The 22797-nt window shown below is 48.5% G+C and overlaps 1 protein-coding gene across 2 annotated transcripts in view; it reads left to right on the forward strand.

Moving 5' to 3' along the window:
• Positions 1-22797, forward strand: part of CPEB1 (cytoplasmic polyadenylation element binding protein 1) — a 201806-nt gene that overhangs the window by 18980 nt on the left and 160029 nt on the right. For both annotated transcript variants that reach the window (XM_030187973.1, XM_030187981.1), the window contains exon 2: positions 6480-6654. In XM_030187973.1, coding sequence (XP_030043833.1) covers positions 6480-6654 — 175 coding nt within the window. The remainder of the gene's footprint in view (positions 1-6479; positions 6655-22797) is intronic.

Here is a 22797-nt window from a genome sequence, read left to right on the forward strand (position 1 = left end):
AAACAAGTCCCTGATAGTGCGGCATTTCTACATGGAAACCCTGCGCTCCGTCGTCATTGTGGTACAGCCAGGAGAGTTTCTCACGTCTCTAGACCTGAAAGAAGCTTACTTGCACATACCAATTTGGCCCCCGCACCAGAAGTTTCTGAGGTTTGCGGTGTTGGGAAAACATTTCCAGTTCTGGGCCTTGCCTTTTGGCCTCGCCACAGCTCCCCGAACCTTTTCGAAGGTAATGGTGGTGGTAGCTGCTTTCCTCAGGCGAGAAGGTATCAGGGTTCACCCGTACCTAGACGACTGGCTCATCAGAGCAGACTCTGTAGCAGAGAGCTATCAAGCTACAGCCAGAGTGGTCTCAGTACTTCAATCTCTAGGATGGGTCGTCAATATGGCCAAAAGTCACCTGACCCCCTCGCAATCTCTAGAATATTTGGGGGCCAGGTTCGACACAGACTCGGGCTATGTATACCTACCCGAGCTAAGGCGGTGCAAGCTTCAGAATCAGGTCCATCTGCTCCTGAGGATGCCCCGCTCGTGAGCTTGGGACATAGTCCGGCTGCTGGGATCGATGACAGCCACATTGGAAGTGGTGCCCTGGGTGAGAGCGCACCTGAGACTTCTACAGTATTCCCTACTTCAAAGATGGTCTCCAGTTTCTCAGGATTAACAATGCAGACTTTCTTGGCTCCCTGCGGCCCGACTCAGCATGGAGTGGTGGCTCTGACAGCATGCTGCGGCGAGGAATGCTGCTGGTGCTCCCCGATTGGTGTCTAGTAGTGACAGATGCCAGCCTGAAGGGCTGGGATGCACATTGCAAGGGGGAGCATGCCCAGGGTCTATGGACACCCGACAAGTCAGAGTGGTCCATCAGCCGCCTGGAGTTGAAAGCGGTGTTTCATGCGCTTTTGGCCTTTCAAGTGACCCTGGAAGGATTGGCTGTCAGAGTGATGCCGGACAACACGACAGCAGTGGCCTACATAAATCGACAAGGCGGCACTCAGTGCGGATCACTGGCTGCGCAGGCAGAATAGATTTGCCACTGGGCTGAGCTGCATCTTCAGTTTCTGTCGGCAGCTCACATTGCAGGTCAGAGCAACGTGCAAGCCGATTATCTAAGCAGGCATCAGATCGATCCAGCAGAATGGGAACTAGATGAAGAATTCCTGCAGATATGTGCCAAATGGGGCAAGCCCGTGATGGATCTTATGGCGACAAGTTCAAATGCCAAAGTCCCATGCTTCAGCAGACTGAGAGATCCTCGCTCGGCAGGGTTGGATGCCTTGACTCAGCCCTGGCCTCTGGGCCTACTATATGTGTTCCCTCCGTGGTCTTTGATAGGGTGCGTGCTCCTGCGGATTCGGCTGCACCCAGGAGAAGTGGTCCTCATCGCCCCGGATTGGCCCAGGAGGCCTTGGTATGCAGACCTCCGACAGATGCTAGTGGAGGCTCCCCTTCCTTTACCTCTGGTAACGAACCTGTTGTCACAGGGCCCGGTAGCCATGGAGGACGCCTGCTGCTTTGGTCTTATGGCATGGCGATTGAGAGGGCACAATTGAGGGACAAAGGCTATTCAAACAGTCATTTCCACTCTCCTGCAGGCCTGCAAGCGTTCCACTTCCGTGGCTTATGCCAGGATTTGGCGCCATTTTGAGTCTTGGTACGCTTCAAAAGCGATCACACCCATGCGGGCTCCTGTCTCGCCGATTCTGGACTTTTTGCAGGATGGTGTACAAATAGGCTTGGCCTATAATTTTGTGCGGGTGCAAGTGGCAGCGTTGGCCTCCCTTCGTGGTAAGGTTGAAGGCATGTCTTTAGCTGCTCATCCAGATGTGGCACGGTTTCTTAGTGGGGTGCTTCGGCTCCAGCCTTCCGTGCGAGCACCCTGTCCAGCTTGGAACCTGGGGCTAGTTTTGCAGGCCCTGCAGGCTTCTCCTTTTGAGCCGCTTCGGCGCGCATCGGATTAAGATTTGACACTAAAGGCCGTTTTTCTTGTGGCCATTACTTCAGCGAGACGGGTGTCAGAGCTCCAGGCGCTGTCCTGTAGAGACCCATTTCTGCAATTCTCAGAGTCCGGGGTCACGGTTCGAACCGTGCCTTCCTTCATGCCTAAGGTGGTTTCAGCGTTTCACCTAAACCAGTCTATTTTCTTGCCCTCCTTTGATAAGGAGGAGTTTCCAGAATCTTTTGGGCAGTTGCACCTGTTGGATGTGCGCAAGACTCTGCTGCAGTATCTGCGAGTTACTATCTCTTTCAGGATCTATGTTCATCTGTTTGTTTTGCTATCAGGTTCTCGCAGAGGGTCTCCAGCGTCTAAAGCCACTATTGCCCGCTGGCTCAAAGAAACTATCTTTTCAGCTTATCTGCTTGCCGGCTGGTCTCCGCCTGTAGCCTTTAAGGTGCATTCTACCAGAGCGATTTCTTCCTCTTGGGCTGAAACTGGAGCACTCTCTCGTCAAGAGATATGCAGTGCAGCAACATGGGCTTCTAAGCTCTCTTTTGCCCGACATTACAGGCTGGATGTGGCTGCTAAGAGGGATGCGCGTTTTGGAGCACAAGTGCTAACGCGTGGTGTGACCTGTTCCCACCCTATATAATTGCTTTGTTACATCCCACTTCGTCTGCTTGATGAGAAGGAAGGGAAAATTAGGTTCTTACCTTGGTAATTTTCTTTCCTTTAGTCATAGCAGATGAAGCCATGAGCCCTCCCTGTATGATTGTCTGAATGCTGTGAATCTGTTTCAGGTTCTGTTCTTGTTTCCTGAAGTTCCTTCCTTGGGAGAAAGTTGGAAAACAGTCTTCAGGATGAGTCCATTCCCTCCAGGAGGTTGCATGTATCCCCTCCAGTTATACAATGAGGACTAGTTTATTCACTCCAGCAGGATGTGTTCATGCCCTTGTTAAGGGGCCATCGTTCACTGTGAGGAAAGCTCATATTCCCATTGCGGTTTGACATACTGCTTTGGAAGCTTCAAATACTGAAGAGGCAGTGGAGCTGGCTGGCCATGAGGCACTATGAAAAGTTGAGTGCTCTCTATCTCCCCCTGCTGGTTGATGGACACAACCCATACGTAATGGCTTCATCTGCTATGACTAAAGGAAAGAAAATTACCAAGGTAAGAACCTAATTTTCCTTTACCACAAATTAACTCCATCCAAATTACAGCTGTTTCTGAAAAGTAAACCATACATTATCACATCATATCCCCAGCCTTCTGCTTGGCATCAGGGGTGTGGTCCCTTGCCCCTGGGGAGGGGAAAACACTTCAGCCCTAGAGGCTGGAATAACAGAGACAATCAGACTTGGGTATAGGCGCAACCAGTAAAAATCTTTATTGGTATCTCACTAAGCCAATACAAAATAATTGTTCTCTCTGGAGCAGGTTGTCACCCAGTAGCCAGACGCACAGACTGAATAACAAAACTGCTCAGCAAAAACTTCATCACATATATATACTGTTCTAAGTTTTGTTTCTCCCAAATCATGCAATTTCTCCTAATGGTCATATATGGGTCTGCCTGTAATATTCTGTTTTTTATATGTATACATATGTTACTTTCCTACATTGTATCATCCTCTCTTGTGTGCACATGCACACTTTGTGGCAATTGGCTAATTCCTTATCAGTACAGCATGATCACAGTGTGCCAAAAACCATGTAGCAAGCAAATAGGACACCAGCAGGCTTATTTTCGAAAGAGAAGGGCGGGCATATTCCGACCCAAATCGGGAGATGGCCGCCCTTCTCCCGTGGGCGCCCAAATCGGTATAATCGAAAGCTGATTTTGGGCGCCCCCAACTGCAGGCAGTCACGGAGACTAACAAAGTTCACGGGGGCGTGTCTGAAGGGTAGCGAAGGTGGGACAGGGGCGTGCCGGGGCGTGCTTAAGAGATGACTGCCCTCGGCTGATAAACCGAAAAAAGGGCGGCCATAGCGAAAATTTGGTCTGCTTTTATTGGACCCCTTTTTTTTTTTTTTCACGACCAAGTCCCAAAAAAGTGCCCGAACTGCCCAGAAGACCACCAGAGGGAATCGGGGATGACCTCCCCTGACTCCCCCAGTGGTCACCAACCCCCTCTCACAAAAAAAAAAAACTTTAAAAACTTTTTTTGCCAGCCTGTATGCCAGCCTCAAATGTCATACCCAGCTCCATTACAGCAGGTCACTGGAGCAGTTTTTAGTGGGTGCAGTGTACTTCAGGCAGGTGGACCCAGGCCCAACCCCCCCCCCCCCCCCCCCCCACATGTTACACTTGTAGTAGTAAATGGGAGCACTCGTGCCCCCCTTCACCCGTAAGTGCTATGGTAATGGTGTAGAGTTGTGGGGAGTGGGTTGGGGGGCTCAGCACCCAAGGTAAGGGAGCTATGCACCTGAGTTATTTTAATGTTTTGTTTATTTTTAAAAGTGCCCCCTAGGGTGCCTGGTTGGTGTCCTGGCATGTGAGGGGGACCAGTGCACTACGAATCCTGGCCCCTCCCATGACCAAATGCCTTGGATGTGTTTGTTTTTGAGAGAGCCACCTTCGGTTTCCATTATCGCCGAAAACCGAACCCCACCATCTCAAATCTGCCCAAATCCTAGGTGTTTGGCCGGCCCCAACCATATTATCGAAAAAAGATGGCTGCCCATCTTTTTCGATAATACGGTTGGGACCGCCCCTTCTCGTAGTCGTTCCCGTAGATGGGCACTCTTAGAGATGGGTGGCCCCTTTCGATTATGCCCCTCCAGGTGCTTTTTAATATCTGACAGGAACAACTTCTTCTTTTTTGGAGGGTCCTCAGTATCTCATCACCATCAAGGCTATATCCAATTGTATCTGCCATATATGGGCCGCATAGCCTCATTTCCTCCCATGTCACCTTGACATGTAACGTGCTTTTCATGTACTGAGAACACTGTAACGTACATGCACAGCTGCAGGAAGAAACTAAAAATATGCAGAAGACAGCAAGGCTAGGAAAGCTGAGGGCTAGCAGGGCCATATTACAGGCCTAGTATAGGAAGGAATATACAGGGGCCTTCCTGCTCTAGATAAGGACATCTTAACATATCCATTAGTTCTCGTTATATATCACAAAAGGATTTCAATTTACCTTCTCTTCTTTAAACTTGTTCATCAAGCTTCTGTCACTGTTAGTACTGTATTGGCAGGATAATCAAGAAATCATTGTTAAATCAGCTATTCCATAGATCAGGATCAGATTTATTCTGGGTCTTTACTTTGCATGATCAATCCATTGAATTATGTCTACAACCAATCAGTACATCAGGGAAAGGAGAGGGGAAAAAGGAAAAAAATAGCATAGACACAAACATGCCTCCCTCTTGGCTTGGTGGCTGCAAAGCGGGCAAGTGGGGAAAATGAAGAAAGATTAGACTTTGCATGTTATAAGACTCAGAAAGATGAAAACTGAAGAGAAGAAAGCGAAGCAGCAAATGGAGGAAAAGATAGCTAATATGGTAAAATTGGGGGGCAAGACCTTTTTGATATGTGACAGGAGGAAGTGCCATAATAGCATTGTGAGGCTCAAAACTGAGGGAGAGAAGTATGTGGTGAACAGCTTAACAATTATTTTAGTTCTGTGTTCACGAAGCAGAGATCTTAGATTCCCTACAGGAAGAATTGTTCCAGCAGTGGGTAACAGAACCAACGTGGGATGGAGCTATCCTGGACTTGGTGCTTACGAATGGAGAGCATTTCTGACATTTATTTTATTTTTGTTACATTTGTACCCCGCACTTTTTCCCACTCATGGCAGGCTCAATGCGGCAGGCAATGGAGGGTTAAGTGACTTGCCCAGAATCACAAGGAGCTGCCTGTGCCGGGAATGGAACTCAGTTCCCCAGGACCAAAGTCCACCACCCTAACCACTAGGCCACTCCTCCACTGTATGGCAGCCCATTGGTCTACCATACATTCATCCCCTTCAGCCTTTTTCTGCAGCCCTACCCCTGGCCTTTCATCAGTGAACACAGAGCTAAAATAGTTAACCTGTTCAGTTTTATCCTTATCTTCCACATACTTCTCTTCCTTAGTTTTGAGCCTCAATGCTGTTAATGGCACTTCCTCTTGTCACATATCTGAAAAACGTCTTGTCCCCCATTTAATGTATTTTTAGATTTTAGGACCTTGATTTAAAGCCTTTTTGGTACCCTTTTTTCTTGTATCAAACTGTAGAGAATTTAGAAGAGCTTCCAAATTTGAGACTTTGGCATTTTCAAAATGTATTTTTTTTTAAAGAGAATTCAAGATGTTTGCAATCTGACCGGGAATGCATGGGAGTTGTAAATCTCTCAGCACTTGGTCAATTTTTTTTTTTTATAATTGATTCGGAACCAAAAAGGACTTAGTGTAATGTAAGAATTAAAATAAATGCTAAAACATTGATAAAACTGAGATCTAAATAATATGCTGCCTGTTCAGTAGTCTTAAGCTTGCTATGAAATTTACCAGTCTAAAGCAATTCTCTCCTTCCTGAGCAGAAAGAAGATATTGGGCGGACCAAAGACTGCTGGAACACCTCGGAAACCCCTGCATTGTCCACCTGTAGCAACGCTGATATATTCCGCAGAATAAATGCAATGTTGGACAATTCCTTGGACTTCACTGGTGTCTGTACAACACCCATCACTAAAGGACGCTGTGACCACTTCCCAGGTGATCTCTTAATTTAGATAGGACTGTTCATTGTGAAGTGGGTTATTTATCCTGTAAGAGCTTAGTTCTAAGGCAAAACACTTGCAAGAACTGAGGATGATCAGGGATGGTGTAGTCAAAATAAGGCAGACTTTATGTGGGCTAAATGCCTTTTGAATTCTACATACAAGCAACTGCAGTCCCCAATAAATGCTAAACTTTTTTTTTTTTTTCACCCTGATTCAGCATGGTATTGGGTAACTTATTCACTCAACCTGCATCAAGGGTTCTATATAGGCTGCTGTCTCATCAGTCGGACATTCCTCCCTCCCAACTTAAGCAGGTGGCCAGTGATATCAAGGTAATAAGACTATGAAGCATAGGCATAGTTCAGAAGGTAAGAGTGATCTCATGGTGTGGATTCTAGACTGGTTGCCCCCTCTCCCAAATATAGCTAAGCAAATTTATGCTTGCTTACCAGTTTTTGTTTTCCTCTGGTCAATTGTATCTGTTACTACCTCTCGGTATTTCAGAGTGACAACATAGTTGTTAGTGCAAGACTAAAAATAGAGGCATTAACAAGCTGCTCATAGAAGGAAACTGCTTTTTAAAAACTTCATAAGTAGCAGTGGTTTTCATTTTGGTGTAAGTTGGATTAAAATAACTGCTGTAGCTGTCCTGCGATTGTAAGTAAGATGGTCCTCAATTCACCTTAAGCCACTTTCATAGGGCTTGGACGTTAAAGCACTTTTAAACATTACTTGTTGAATGCTTTGAGAGAAGGGAGAGAGCACACATGGAGGACTGCCACGTCTCTGCATACAAACGGGAGAACTGCATGGTGACATCTGACAGATACATCCATTCTAGGTGAAGAGAAGCTTTTGGGCTGCTTGTAAACCATGCATGGGTGAGCTCCTTTATCTCCACAATTAGTTTTAATTCTTCCCGATATATTTTTCTCTTGGGAGAGAAGCAAACGGAAGCAGAGCATTGGCACCGTCTTCCTCTATAGCAGTTTCCATTGTCTCCTTGCCCACATTGGCAGTTCTCCCACCACACCCTACATTGGGCCCAGCCCAGGTACATGGGGAGAAATCAGCAACATCCAAACCATTTTAGCAGCCCTCCTGCCCTACTGGATAAAGCCCTCATACTGGCAGTGAAGGGAACAATATGGTACATTATCTGCAGATCCTACATTGCTTAGCAGCAGACGAATCCAGAGACTTGTGGGTTATGAACATGTGCCAACTGCACTCTGCCACATAAGGACTGTATTCTCTTATCTCCAGCAGGCAATGGACAGTCTCGCAAGCTCCTGGTTTCTTGTGCTTCTCTGACCTAGTCTGGGTTCCCTGGTTCAGTTGAGCTTGGGAGGTGTCTAGGCTGGTAGTGGTACCTGACTTGGGATATACCTAGTGGTGCCAGGTCTCTCCCTTCCTCCTCACAGAAACTGTTCTTCGAACTTTATTTCCTTAGCGTCACTCCGGACCGGACCAGGATTGGACTGTTGGGTTGTGCCCGCCTACCAGTAGGTGGAGACTGAGAAAAACTCTGACTCTAGAGAGCCAATAGGAGCCCCTGGCCATGTGACCTTAGCCTCAGTATTTTCTCAGTCTCTCAGCAGGTAGGAAGTGAGCCCATTAGTCTCTCTCTCTTTTTCTCTATAAGATATTACAGATATATTTTTAATACTTCTTCTGTGCCTGGAATCGTAATTAGAGGCTTGACAGGGTTTCTTTTCTTTCTTTGACAGCCTCTGGGGTGTTAAACTCGGGTGTCTCGAGTCCACCCCCCCTTCCTCCCCATCTCCCTGGCTTAGCAGGGAAGGGCCGTCCCTTTCTCTGGAAAGGTGTACCGTCTTTGGGAGAGGCAGCCACTTTTAATAGGCATCTGTTTTTAAAGAATTAAATCAAGTAAAAGAAAATTAAAAGAATTAATTCAATTGAAAGGAATTTAAAGGAAGTAGTTTTTGCTTTCCCCAGGCTTATAACGAGCAGGTAGCTCTTCTGTCTTATTCTGTTTGAAGAGTCTTTATTTTCTTTTCTGACGGAGCTATTTAAAAAAAAAAAAAAGTGATAAGTCAGCGTCTGTGACTTTAATCGGTGGTTTTTTTATCGTCATTTTTCCTCTGCTATCCGGCGTTGTTAGCGGCGGTAGTTATAAAAAAAAAAAAAAAGCGGCGTGAACTGTTAAGCGCGTGCTCGCTCTTGGATGGGTCTGTATAGCTTGGGAGCTGTATTGACGGTTCCTGTTCGGGCCAGAGGCTAAACCATGTTTTGTGCGGCATCGGAGGCTATCTGTTTTTCGGCGGCACAGATTTCCTGCTTCTTCGTCGGTCCGGTCAGTGGTTTTCTCCCCCGAACTTTATTCTTCTCATTTTGGCGCGCTTGGCTGCCATTGTTTTGCTTGCAGCTGCAATTTCCCTTGACGCAGCAGTGTTTTTCTGCTGTTACTGTGTTTGGCTGTTTGTGCAATGGAAAGGAGATATTGTTTCTCCGGTAGTTGGGGCAATTGGTAGTATATTTGGCCCAAAATTAATTTTTACATGTATTTTTCAAGCTATTAAAAAAAAAAAAAAAATGCTACGATGCAAATGGCGCTCATTTTGTTTTTCCCTCTGTCAGTTGGTGATTTCTTTGTTCTTGGCGAGACTCCGATTCAAAGTGCAGCTCAGTCGGGAATTCTGTTTTTGACAATGGGGCGAATTAAATTATATCTCAACTCCAAAATAACCATTTTCCTATTCCTTTCCCTTGTGTGTGATGTTTGGAGGAAAGGTCTTCGCTATTGTCTAGCGCAGTTTTTTATGGGGGTCCAGTGTACGTCACTCTGTGTCTTTCTCATTTCCTGGTGAATAGGACTACATTGTCTAATAGTCAATTGATTAGTACTTTACAAATCTGGCCATAATATCTTAGTCCCTTTCAAGCATTTCCCTTCATGGCTATGATGCAGTGTTTTTAAGAACTTAGCCTATGCCATAGAAAATGTTTATCTGATTCAGGTGCCATGTGGATAGAACTACATTGCCGGATAGTCTATTGTTTGGTACTTTACAATGCTGGATATAAGATCTTAATTCCTTTCAGGAAATTTTCCTCTGTGGCTATGTTCTTATACAGTGTTTTAAGATCTTAACAAACGTTCTCTAGAGCGTAGGCTGTATGGTTCAGATGCCATGTGCAATGAAATACATTGTCTGATACTCAATTGTTGCGTACTTTGCAATTCTGGACATAAGGTCTTACTTCCTTTCAGCAATTTTCTTTCATAGCTATGCGTTCTCTTTGGCATAGCAGATGACAGCTGCATAGGCTACATGGTTCAGATGGTTCTCATATTCTAGGAGACTCAGTCCTGTCTACCGAGCACCCAGTTTTCTCAGCTGCTTTAGACGGCATGTTTTATTCACGTCTTCTCTACTTTCCAACTGTCTTGGAGTTTCTCATGTGTTATCTTAGTTTTCTTCTAGGACTTACAAGATATATGTCCACTTAGGGAGTAAAGTTATCCGGTCAATTTGCATTTTCTCCTACTTAAAGATAGTGGGAGGTCCTCACGCCATCTACTTGTATTTTTGTTTCCTCTATCTATTCAGCCTGGGCACATGGTAAACATTCTGGTTTTGTCCAGTATGACCATCCATAACATCTGCTATCCCTTTCTCTTCCTTACAAATTTTAGGGTCTTGTTTCAAGCTTTCTTGACGTCAGTCAGGTACAGTCTTGTCTCCTGTGGCACAAATTCACCACCTTTTCCGTAATAGGTATTTTCCAAGTCTATTCCTTTTCATTTTCATTTTCCATATCATCAAGCTGATCAATCCATAGACTGGTGGGTTGTGTCCATCTACCAGCAGGTGGAGATAGAGAGCAAACTTTTGCCTCCCTATATGTGGTCATGTGCTGCCGGAAACTCCTCAGTATGTTCTCTATCTCAGCAGGTGGTGGTCACACACAGCAGCAGCTCTGGCTAGGCCTCCAAGCCTAATTCTTAGGTTTTGTTGAGTGCCTGGGGTTGAGGGCTCTTTTGAGCAAGTGCAAACCTGGTGGTGCCAGGTCCCTCCTTTTCTCCCCCCTCCCGCTGGCTCCGTTTAAAAATATATATTTTTTTTTTTTAAACGTCTTTAAAGGCGTTTAATTCGACGTTTCTTTAAACGTTCATTGCAGCTACTCACTGGGACACCAGTTCGTTACAGCTCGGAGCGGCAAGCAGGTAATTTTACCTTTTTATAGCGGGCAGGGGGTTCCCCGATTCTTCTCCTCGTGGCAATGGCGTCGCAGGGCGAGGGCGCAAAGGGTCGCTCCCCGGATCGCTGGAGCGCTTCTAGAGGGGATGCGGGGGTTTTACAACCTGATTCGCCCTTGATGGGTGATAGTTTAGTGACCGATGACTGTCCCGGTCGTTCCTCCGGCGTGGCGGTTTTTTCCCCGCCATAAACGCCCATCCCCCGCTCCTCGCCTCCGCCATCTTGGCCGGCCACGCGGCTCGGACGGCTTCTTCGGGGCCGCCCTTGAGGTTGGAGACATTAATGCCATGAACGCCCTTAATTTGGGCGACGGCACAAAAGCGGCTAAAGTTAAGCGCCGTTCTTCCCGCGCGGCTCCTTCACGGAGTTTCGCGCCGGACGCCATTTTGGATGCGCAGTATGTCTCTCCCCCGCTATTGCGAGCGCCGGTTGAGAGTGCGTCTAGGGCTGTTGCCCAGGCTGCGGAAGTGCACAGTCTGGGGGGTTTCTCCCCCGAGTTTGTTTTGCTGCTGCATCAGGCTTTCCTCATGCAAAACGCTGCCCCTGCTCCCTCTTCTGATAAAGAGGTTGAGGTTCCCAGAGGTAAACGCCCTCGGGTTGATTTCCAGGCCTTGGAGGACTTTTGTCTCCTCCGATGTAGATGAGGGCAGCGTGTCTGAGGTCTCCCAACGATCCTTTGCGGATTCCTTGGAGGAGATAGATCCCCGCTCGGATGGAGCGGATGACCCCTCTGCAGCGCGGCTTTTTAGCCCAGAGGATTCGCCCAACCTGTTGTTACAGGCCATGGACACTTTGAAGATTTCCTCTCCGGAGGACGTCTCTCCCTCAGCCCCTGTTGGCTCTGCCATTATGCTGGGGACGAAGCGCCCGCCTAGAACCTTCCACGTGCATGATGCCATGCACACCTTAATTGCGGCTCAATGGGATGTCCCGGAAACGAGCCTTAAAGTGGCTAGGGCTATGTCCCGCCTCTATCCTTTGGCTGTGAGTGAACGTGAGGCCTATCTGTGGCCTACCGTGGATTCTTTAATCACTGCGGTGACTAAGAAAACGGCGTTGCCGGTGGAAGGTGGCACGGCCCTAAAGGACGCCCAAGACAGAAGATTGGAGGCGGCCTTAAGGTCGTCCTTTGAGGCAGCTGCTTTAAGTTTGCAGGCCTCAGTTTGCGGCTCCTATGTGGCCAGGGCGTGCCGGACTATGGTGCAGCGGGCTTCCCCCTCGGATCATTCCTTGAGGGCTGATTGGCCGGCCCTGGAATCGGGCTTAGCCTATTTGGCAGACTTGCTGTATGATGTCTGGAGAGCCTCAGCTAAAGGCATGGCTCAGACAGTCTCTGCGCGGCGGTGGCTTTGGCTGAAACATTGGTCTGCTGACCACGCCTCTAAATCCCGCCTGGCTAGATTGCCTTTTAAAGGCAAGCTGCTCTTTGGGGTCGAGCTGGACAGAATCGTGACCGATCTCGGCACGTCTAAGGGCAAGAAATTACCAGAGGTCAGGGCTCGGGTTAGTACTCGTCCCGATACCTCCAGAGGACGGTTGCAGGAAGCCCATCGGTACCGCCCGGGCAAGTCGGGTTCTGCCCCCTCTTCCTTCAAGAGGAATTTCTCCCCCAAGCAGCATTCCTTTCGCAGAGACCGCCGTCCCTGGAGGTGCTCCCTCTGGTCCTCCCCCAGGGTCTCGTACCCAATGACGGGGCCTTGGTCCACGCCCCAGTGCAGATTGGAGGACGGCTGTCCTCGTTTCTGGGCGAGTGGACCACTATAACTTCAGACGCGTGGGTGCTGGAAGTCATCAGAGACGGCTACAAGCTAGAGTTCTGCCAACCCTTAAGAGACGGGTTTGTACTCTCTCCCTGCAAGTCTCCGGTCAAGCTGTGGTAGTGCAGCAGACCTTGGACAACCTGATCCGCCTGGGTGCGGTCGTTCCGGTGCCAAAAAATCAGATTGGCAAGGGACGTTTCTCCATTTACTTTGTGGTTCCAAAGAAAGGAGGTTCTGTCCGGCCTATCCTCGACCTCAAGGGGTCAATCGGGCCTGGAAAGTGAGGCACTTTCGCATGGAGACTCTCCGCTCTGTTATAGCGGCAGTGAAGGCAGGAGAGTTCTTGGCTTCCTTGGACATCAAGGAAGCGTACCTGCATATTCCCATCTGGCCTCCTCTCCAACGCTTTCTGCGTTTTACAGTCCTGAGACGACACTTCCAGTTCAGAGCCCTCCCTTTCGGGTTGGCTACTGCTCCGCGGACCTTTTCCAAAGTAATGGGGGTCATCGCGGCCTTCCTGCTAAAGGAAGGAGTACAAGTCCATCCTTATCTGGACGACTGGTTGATCCGAGCCCCCTCTTATGCAGAGTGCGGCAAAGCTATGGACCGGGTAGTTGCTCTTTTGAGCTCCCTGGGATGGATCATCAACTGGAAGAAGAGCCAGCTGCGCCCGACTCAGTCCCTGGTGTATCTGGGAGTTCGATTCGACACCCAAGTGGGCAGAGTGTTCCTGCCAGACAATCGGATTGTCAAGCTTCAGGCTCAGGTGGACTAGTTCCTAGTAGCCTCTCCTATTCGGGCTTGGGACTACGTGCAGCTGTTGGGCTCTATGACGGCCACGATGGAAGTAGTGCCCTGGGCCAGGGCTCATATGAGACCACTACAGCTATCTCGGCTGCTGCGCTGGACTCCGATGTCGGAGGATTATGCTGTGTGCCTTCCCGTGGACCCAGCAGTGCGCAAGGCGCTGAGCTGGTGGACGCAGACAGACAAGTTGTCTGCAGGATTGCCTCTGGTGACCCCGGAGTGGATTGTCGTCACGACAGACGCCTCTTTGATGGGCTGGGGAGCCCACTGCTTGGGAAGGACAGCGCAGGGGCTCTAGTCTCCTGCAGAGGCAAGTGGTCTATCAACCTCCTGGAACTCAGAGCCATTCGGTTGGTGTTATTGGAGTTCATCCCGGTACTGGTGTTGAAGCCTGTACGGGTCCTGTCGGACAATGCCACGGCTGTGGCCTATATCAACCGCCAGGGAGGTACCAAGAGCGCCCCTCTAGCCAAGGAGGCTATGAGTCTTTGCCAGTGGGCGGAAGCGAACCTGGAGCAGCTTTCAGCGGCCCACATTGCCGGAGTCATGAATGTCAAGGCGGACTTTCTCAGTCGCCATACCTTGGAGCCCGGAGAGTGGCAACTATCTGCTCAGGCGTTCTTGGACATCACGAAGCGCTGGGGCCAGCCGAGCCTAGATCTGATGGTGTCATCGGCCAATGGCCAAGTGCCGCGCTTTTTCAGCAGAGGACGGGACCCTCGATCCCTGGGAGTAGATGCTCTTCTCCAACAGTGGCCGACACAAGAGCTCCTCTATGTGTTCCCGCCCTGGCCCATGTTGGGCAGGGTGCTAGACCGGGTGGCAAAGCATCCCGGCAGGGTAATCCTGGTGGGTCCGGATTGGCCCAGACGTCCCTGGTATGCGGACTTGTTCAGGCTCTCAGTCGACGATCCTCTGCGGCTGTCAGTGGAGCAGGGCCTGTTACATCAGGGTCCCGTGGTGATGGAGGATCCCTCTCCCTTTGGTCTTACGGCCTGGCTATTGAGCGGCAGCGTCTGAGGAAGAAGGGCTTCTCAGACAAGGTCATCGCCACTATGCTGAGAGCGAGGAAGCGCTCTACTTCTACTGCTTACGCCAGGGTTTGGCGTATCTTTGCAGCATGGTGTGAAGCAGGCTCACTTTCTCCCTTCACTGCTCCAATTTCTTCAGTGTTGGCGTTCCTGCAAGAAGGTCTGGAGAAAGGCCTGTCGCTCAGTTCCCTTAAAGTCCAGGTAGCGGCTCTGGCTTGCTTCAGGGGCCGCCTGAAGGGTGCTTCCCTGGCTTCGCAGCCAGATGTGGTGCGCTTTCTCAAGGGAGTTAATCACCTGCGCCCTCCTCTCCACTCAGTGGTGCCTGCGTGGAATCTCAACCTGGTGCTAAGAGCATTGCAGAAGCCGCCTTTGGAACCCTTGTCGAGGGCATCTCTGAAAGACCTGACGTTGAAAGCAGTCTTTTTGGTGGCGAGCACTTCAGCCAGAAGAGTTTCCGAGCTCCAGGCGCTCTCATGTCGAGAGCCTTTTCTGCAGTTCACTGAGGCAGGAGTGACTATTCGCACAGTGCCTTCCTTCCTGCCCAAGATTGGTTCTCGCTTCCATGTGAATCAGCAGCTCTGTCTCCCTTCCTTTCGTAGGGAGGACTACCCAGAGGAGTACTCCGCTCTTGAATATCTGGATGTGAGACGAGTCATCATCAGATACTTGGCAGTGACCAATGATTTCCGGAAATCGGATCATCTGTTTGTCCTGTTTGCAGGTCCTCGTAAGGGTCTGCAGGCTGCTAAGCCTACAGTGGCAAGATGGGTCAAGGAAGCCATTGCAGCGGCTTATGTGGCCGCGGGGAAGGTGCCGCCTATCCAGCTGAAGGCTCACTCCACGAGAGCTCAGGCGGCCTCGATGGCAGAGGCCGGATCCGTCTCCTTGGAAGAGATATGCAAGGCGGCAACGTGGGCTTCGGCTCATACATTCTCCTAGCATTACCGTTTGACTGTGGCTGCACGGGCGGAGGCCCGGTTTGGAGCTTCAGTGTTGAGGTCAGGGATTTCTATGTCCCGCCCTGGGTGAGTACTGCTTCGGTACATCCCACCAGTCTATGGATTGATCAGCTTGATGATATGGAAGGTAAAATTATGTATAATCATACCTGATAATTTTCTTTCCATTAATCATAGCTGATCAATCCATAGCCCCTCCCAGATATCTGTACTGTTTATATTCTGGTTGAATTTTAGGTTCAAGTTTAGCCTTCAGTTACTTCAGGAGGACTTCGTGTTCAAGTTCTTCTTTCACTTGGATTCTTCAAGAGTTGAGACGAGTTTGTGTTACAGTGAGCTGCTGCATTCCTCTCCCCTCCGTTTTACGGGGCTGGATTGAGACATAAATTCTGCCGGCACTCCCTCCCGCTTCGTGCGGCTGTAGGGCAGCTTTGTACCCCTCCCGCTTCGGCGGTGTTAGGGTCAGTCAGCTCCTCCCGCGGTTGCGGTTGCAGGATAAGCCAGATCCCCCCGCATCGGCGGGTGTGGTGTCCCTCCCCCGCTCCGCGGGGATGAGCTGGACGGATTCCCCTCCCCCACTTGTGTGGGGATGAGCTGGGTTAATTCCCCTCCCCCGTTTCGGCGGTGGTGAGCTGGGCAGAGTGTCCCTTCGTGGGTGTAATTCTCTAAGTGCTGAGTCCTGCGGATGGAGCTTTGATATCGACATACTGAGGAGTTTCCGGCAGCACATGACCACATATAGGGAGGCAAAAGTTTGCTCTCTATCTCCACCTGCTGGTAGATGGACACAACCCACCAGTCTATGGATTGATCAGCTATGATTAATGGAAAGAAAATTATCAGGTATGATTATACATAATTTTACCTTATTCTTCCTCTCTCCAGAGTTTTTTTCTCTTGGAAGGAGATTCACTCATTTTCTGTGCATTTTTTGCCATAAGGGCATAAGTGTTGCCATAATGGGAAAGGCCAAGAGTCCCCATCCTGTTTTCAGATGGGGTCAATCCAGATTACAAATACCACATTCATATCTCGTGAGTGTGCGTCTGTTCATCTCTGTACATCTCAGTGAGGAAGGAGGCATGACATGATACGAGGTTTGGGGAGATGCGGTAAAATTAAAGGCCAGTGTGTCTCAGTCCACGCTCAACATATGGTGATATTTTCATTCTATACGTCCTCACTCCAGACCTTCCTTTCAATTGGAAGGGGATTCTTTCACTTCCTGTGCATTTTTGCTATTAGTATATGAGTATTGTCATACGGGGAAAGTCTAAGAGTCCATTAAGCCCAGCATCCTGTCCTCAGTTGTGGTCAATCCAGGTTGCAAGTACCACATTCATTTCTTATGGGTGTGGGTCGGTACATCTTAGTAAATCTCAGTATAGGAGGAGTAATGTCCACGATACGAGGATGATAAGGTCCTCATTACCAGTTTTCTTGCCCTGCTCTTCGGTCTCGCATCGGCTCCGCGCACTTTTTTTTTCTTAAGTTATGGTCATAGTAGCAGCGGCGCTCATGAAACAACGTCTCCTCGTTTCATCCTTTCCTAGATGTCTGGTTCATTACAGATAGTCTTATTGGCAGAGTTGTCAGGTCAAGCAACGGGTGGTGCATTTCAGGCACACTCTAGGTTACGGGGTGCATGTAGCCAGGTCTCTCATTTGATCTCTCTTTTGAGCTCTCGTGTCATCTCATTAGACTTCGTAGCATGTCTCTATTTTTTCTCTCTTTGTTTAGTCAAGTTGGTGCAGACTGTTTTTGTCTTCTCTACAAGCGTCCCACTTTCTGTTTTCTCTGGATGTTCTTGGGCCTTCGGCCATTACCTTGCTCTGTTTTGCAGAGTAAAATTTTACTTTCTAGCTCCCAAGAAGGAATTTTTTCTTCTTTCTTTTTGGAGTCTCAGTAGTCTTTTTTGGCAGCTTTTCACTCTGTCAATTTCGTGACCATTGGAAAAAAAAAAAACTTCTGGGAGTTCTCAGTGGATAGTACCTTAAGGGGAGGTCCCAGTTCTAGAACTATTTCTTTTCGCTCTGACCTTCCATGTGCCTCGCTTACTCTCTTGCTAAAAAGACTTGTCAGCGGCAGAGATAGATGCCCTCTCGTATCCAGATATTTATTTCGGATGGAATTCCCTCCGCTCAGTTGGCCTCTGTATTCTCACTAGTGCAGCACTTGGGTCTGGTGGTTGAGATTGAGCATTCTTCCTGCAAGTATGCCGGGAGCATATACACAGTGAGCAGTTTTTTTGATGGCTGCATCTGTGAAAATATATATGTATATTTATAGTTCTACTACATAAGTACATATTTAATTCCACACTGGGAAAAGCTCAAAGGTTCTATCGAGCCCACCTTTCGGTCCACGGCCAATCCAGACCATGAGCACCTGGCTAGATTCCTAAATGTACAAACATTCTATACATGTTATTCCTGGAACTGTGTAGTGTTTTATGGACTTCTATATGTATCAGATGAAAGGTACTAACAAGTGTCTACTGTTGATTTATTCCCGTTTTCACTAATTGGGGTCTACGACAAGAGTCTCAGGTGATCTGCTTGCAGAGGCAACAGCTACAGATGATTCTTTCTCTCTCATTTGCATTGCGCTCTGAGATGTTTTCTTCATGTTGGATAACTGCAGCGGCTGTCAGTTTATTTGGACCTTCAGTCTAGTTTGCAGCAGGGATTTAGGTACCGTCGTCTTCTGCATAGTATTTAACTGCATTCTTGTTTTTACCTATTTAGCTTCTAGTGATCAGGTACTTTCTCACTGACAGGCTTTACATACTTCCAATCTGTTGCTAGGTCAGCAGTAGTCTACGATATCTGGAGTATTGTACTTCAGGATCTCTGTTTCCACTTTCTCAGCTGAGGTAGATTCATTGCAGTTTTTTGTTTCCAGGCGCCTCTGCTTCTACCTTTGCCATCTTTCTTTCAGTTTTTTTTCTCTCGAGTCTCTGTCCTTTGCGCTGCACTGATAGTGCGGTAGGGGACATTATATAGCGGCCACTTGGTAGGAGACAATGTTCAGCGTCGCTTGGACTTTTCAGCTTTTTTGCTTTGTAGTCATTCTATTTAGTTTATTGGTGGTTCTTGGATCGTCAAGCTTTTGGCTTCGTATTCATCCTAGTTTGGGTGTTTTCAGGGACTCTACCGCATTCTCAATGTCTGTCCCTCCCTGTAAGATTACTGCTTTGGTACTTCCCAACAGTCCAATCCTGGTCCGGTCCGGAGGGACGCTAAGGAAGGAGAAATTAGATCTTACCTGCTAATTTGCTATCCTTTAGTCCCTCCGGACCGGACCAGGCCCCTCCCATGTTCTATCAACTCTTTAGATTCTTTTATTAAGTTTGGAAGTGGAATGTTTGAAAAAAAACAAACAGATGATACTGTATGTATATATATATAAAAAAAAAAAAAAAAAGACTTTGCGTGGTCCATACCACTTCTCTGGTGGTTGCTGGTGAGCTCGGTTGCTGGAATATATATATAAAACCTTAAATATGTCATACCACTTCTCTGGTGAGAGTTGCTGGTGAGCTCAGTTGCTGGAATATATATATAAAACCTTAAATATGTCATACCACTTCTCTGGTGAGAGTTGCTGGTGAGCTCTAGTACTCGGTTTTGCCGAGGAATTTGTGGCTGCTAGGATTCCATACGGCACAGAAGTTCGTTCTTTCTTTCCTGCTTTGCTATTCAAATACTGAGGCTAAGGTCACATGGCCAGGGGCTCCTATTGGCTCTCTAGAGTCAGAGTTTTTCTCAGTCTCCACCTGCTGGTAGGCGGGCACAACCCAACAGTCCAATCCTGGTCCAGTCCGGAGGGACTAAAGGAAAGCAAATTAGCAGGTAAGATCTAATTTCTCCTTTCTGTTTATATGGCATTCTGGAGGAAAGGGGGTGTCTGTGCTCTTCTGTCTAGTCAGCCACCTGATTGGAGTCAGGTAGCCTGTGGGTACTAGTAAAAATGGCAAAATTGCGGATGAACTTTCATTCTTGGGTTTGTTCTGTTCAGGTTAGTGCAGCTGCGGCAGTACAAGATTTCTTTTTGAGCAGCCTATGTGGGGATTTGTCTGTATTTTCAGGACAGTATAGTTGGGCCAGCATGGGAGCTATTTTAGCATGGCTCTAATTGTTTAGAGTACCTAGTCAACGGCAGCCAATCTTGGTTACAGGCTGCAGTAATGAATTGCTCCTTCTCTTCTGTCTTTGCAGCTTTCAGGCCATTGTGGATGGAATGGTACTGGTTCCCTTACCTTGCAGAGGTTTTTTTTGTCTTGCCTTTGTGGTTTTGGGTCTCAGCTCCTCACATGGCGAATTCCTGCTCAGAAGGCTGGGCATTGCTGCTCCCAGGTCACTCATTGGCAGCTTTCTTCAGGTTACTTCTCCAAGCTGTGTGTTCAGTCTGCAGCCCACTTCTGAGGCCTGGGCTGTTTTGTTTGCCCGGGAGGGGGGGTGAGGGTAACATCTCAGTTGCCTGGTCTACTCTTTTGCTGGCTGCAGAGGTGGCCTTCAGCTTGTGCCCATGATTTGAAGGTTGCCCATTCTTGGAGGGGTTGCTGCCCTCTCCTGTGTTGACTCTCAAGTACTGGATTGCAGTACCTTGTTTTGGTAGCTGCAGCTCTGTGCTGCTTGGACTACTGAGGCACGGTCATTTCTCTTCTGATGCAGGGGGCAGCTGGCAGCCTGTGTCCACATAGTATCTAGTGGTGTGCTGTCAATCCAGCATGGCAACCCGAAGGCAGCAATCCCATACAGCATTGGGAGCCTGAGACTCCCAGTTGTCTGGTCTGTTTTGGTCCCTTGCAGCATTTGCCTTCAGCTCCCAACTGCATTCCTTAGCGTCCCTCCGGACCGGTCCACTGAGTGACTGGTGGGTTGTTCACGCCTTCCAGCAGGTGGAGACGGAGAATTCTGACTCATCGGAGAGAGCCAATAAGAGCCCTTGCTAGGTTGATTCATTTTTCTCTGTCTCCAGTAGGTGGTGAGCCCTGTCGGTCTCTCTCCTCTTTCTGTATGTTGTGGGGTTTTTTTCTTTGGTTTTTAAAAAGTCTGTGCACCTGCAGCTGGGAAACCTAGGTAGATACACAATATCAACCGGCTCCCCTTTGTCTACATGTTTACTCTTTCAAAGAATTGAAGTAAATTGGTCAGGCAAGATTTCCCCACACAAAAGCCGTGCTGACTTGGTCTCAGTAATCCGTGTCCTTGGATGTGTTCTGTAATTTTGTTTTTGAAAATAGCCACTACCATTTTCCGCGGCACCGACGTCAGACTCGCCGGTCTATAATTTCCCGGATCTCCCCTGGAACCTTTTTTAAAAATAGGCGTTACATTGGCCACCCCCCAATCTTCCGGTACCACTCTCTATTTTAAGGATAAATTGCATATCACTAACAGAAGCTCCCCAAGCTCATTTTTCAGTTCTGTCAGTACTTGAGGATGAATACCATCCGGTCCAGGAGATTTGCTACTCTTTAGTTTGCCACTCAGATCAATCACAAGGTCCCTCAGTTCTGTTCCAGACTTCAGGCCCACGACAGGCTAGTGTCAGATACCTTTCTCCTTCATTGGGGGAAGGGCATTCTGTATGCATATCCTCCCATACCTCTGGTGGGGAGGACTTTGCTGAAACTCCAGCAAGACTGCGGAACCATGATTCTGATTGTGCCCGTTTGGCCACGTCAGATTTGGTTCCCTCTTCTGGAGTTGTCCTCCAAAGAACCGTGGCGATTGGAGTGTTTTCCAACCCTCAGAACAAAGGAGCGCTTCTGCATCCCAACCTCCAGTCTCTGGCTCTCACGGTCTGGATGTTGAGAGCGTAGACTTCACCTCCTTAGGTCTTTCTGAGGGTGTCTCCCGAGTCTTGCTTCCAGGAAAGATTCCACAAAGAGGTGTTACACTTTTTTTTTTTTTTTTTTTTTTTTTTTTTTAAATGGAGGTTTGCTGTCTGGTGTGACGGCAAGGCCCTACCCTCGCTCTTGTCCTACACAGACCCTGCTTGAATACCCTCTACACTTGTCTGAGTCTGGTCTTAAGACCAACACCATAAGAGTTCATCTTGGTGCAATTAGTGCTTTCCATTATTGTGTAGACGGTAAGCCTATCTCTGGACAGCCTTTAGTTCGCTTCATGATAGGTTTGCTTTTATCAAAGCCACCTGTCAAACCTCCACCAGTGTCATGGGATCTGTGTCATCCTCACCCAGCTGGTGAAAGCTCCTTTTGAGCCACTGGATTCCTTCCATCTGAAGTACTTGACCTGGAAGGTCATTTTCTTGGTGGCTGTTACTTCAGCTTGTAGTCGGTGAGCTTCAAGCCTTGGTAGCCCATGCTCCTTATACTAAATTTCATCATAACAGAGTAGTCCTCCGTACACACCCTAAGTTCTTGCCGAAGGTGGTGTCAGTTCCATCTTAACCAGTCAATTGTCTTGTCAGCATTCTTTCCCCGTCCTCATACCCGCCCTGCTGAACGTCAGTTGCATACATTGAACTGCAAGAGAGCATTGGCCTTCTATCTGGAGCAGACAAGCCCCTTCAGATAGTCCGCCCAAATGTTTTTCTTTTGATCCCAACAGAAGGGGAGTTGCTGTCGGGGAAACGCACTAGTGGATTGCATTTCCTTCACTTATTCCCAGGCTGGGCTGACTCTTGAGGGTCATGTCACGGCTCATAATGTTCGAACCATGGCAGCGTCAGTGGCCCACTTGAAGTCAGCCACTATTGAAGAGATTCGCAAGGCTGCAACATGGTCATCAGTCCACACATTCACCTCTCATTACTGCCTTCAGCAGGATACCCGACGCGACAGTTGGTGCTGCAGAATCTGTTCGGGGTCTGGAGTCCAACTCCCTCCCCCCCCCCCCGGCCCATTTTTATTCTGTTCCAGGCTGCACTCTTGTTAGTTGTTTCTTCATAGGTCAATCTTTTATGTCCTCGCTGTTGCAAGGCCCAATTGACCTTATTTCTCGTTTTGAGTGAGCCTGGAGGCTAGGGATACCCCACATGTGAGAACAAGCAGCCTGCTTGCCCTCGGAGAAAGCAAAGATAACTTACCTGTAGCAGGTATTCTCTGAGGACAGCAGGCTGGCTGTTCTCACTAACCCACCCACCTCCCCTTTGGAGTTGTGGTGGTCTTTTTTTGCTTTTCATTTAACTGAGGCGGGAGCGGGCGCGGGCGGGAAGATGGCTGCGCATGCGCAGTACATCCGTCCCGCGCCCTGCTGGCTGTCGCAGAGCTTTCTTAGATTTTGCTGGAAAATCTCTGTTCCTGGGGCCGCCGTGGACGCCGACCCACACGTGAGAACATTCGGACTGCTGTCCTCGGAGAATACCTGCTAAAGGTA

The sequence above is a fragment of the Microcaecilia unicolor genome, chromosome 1 (assembly GCF_901765095.1).
Source record: "Microcaecilia unicolor chromosome 1, aMicUni1.1, whole genome shotgun sequence".
NCBI classification, from domain to species: Eukaryota; Metazoa; Chordata; class Amphibia; order Gymnophiona; family Siphonopidae; genus Microcaecilia; species Microcaecilia unicolor.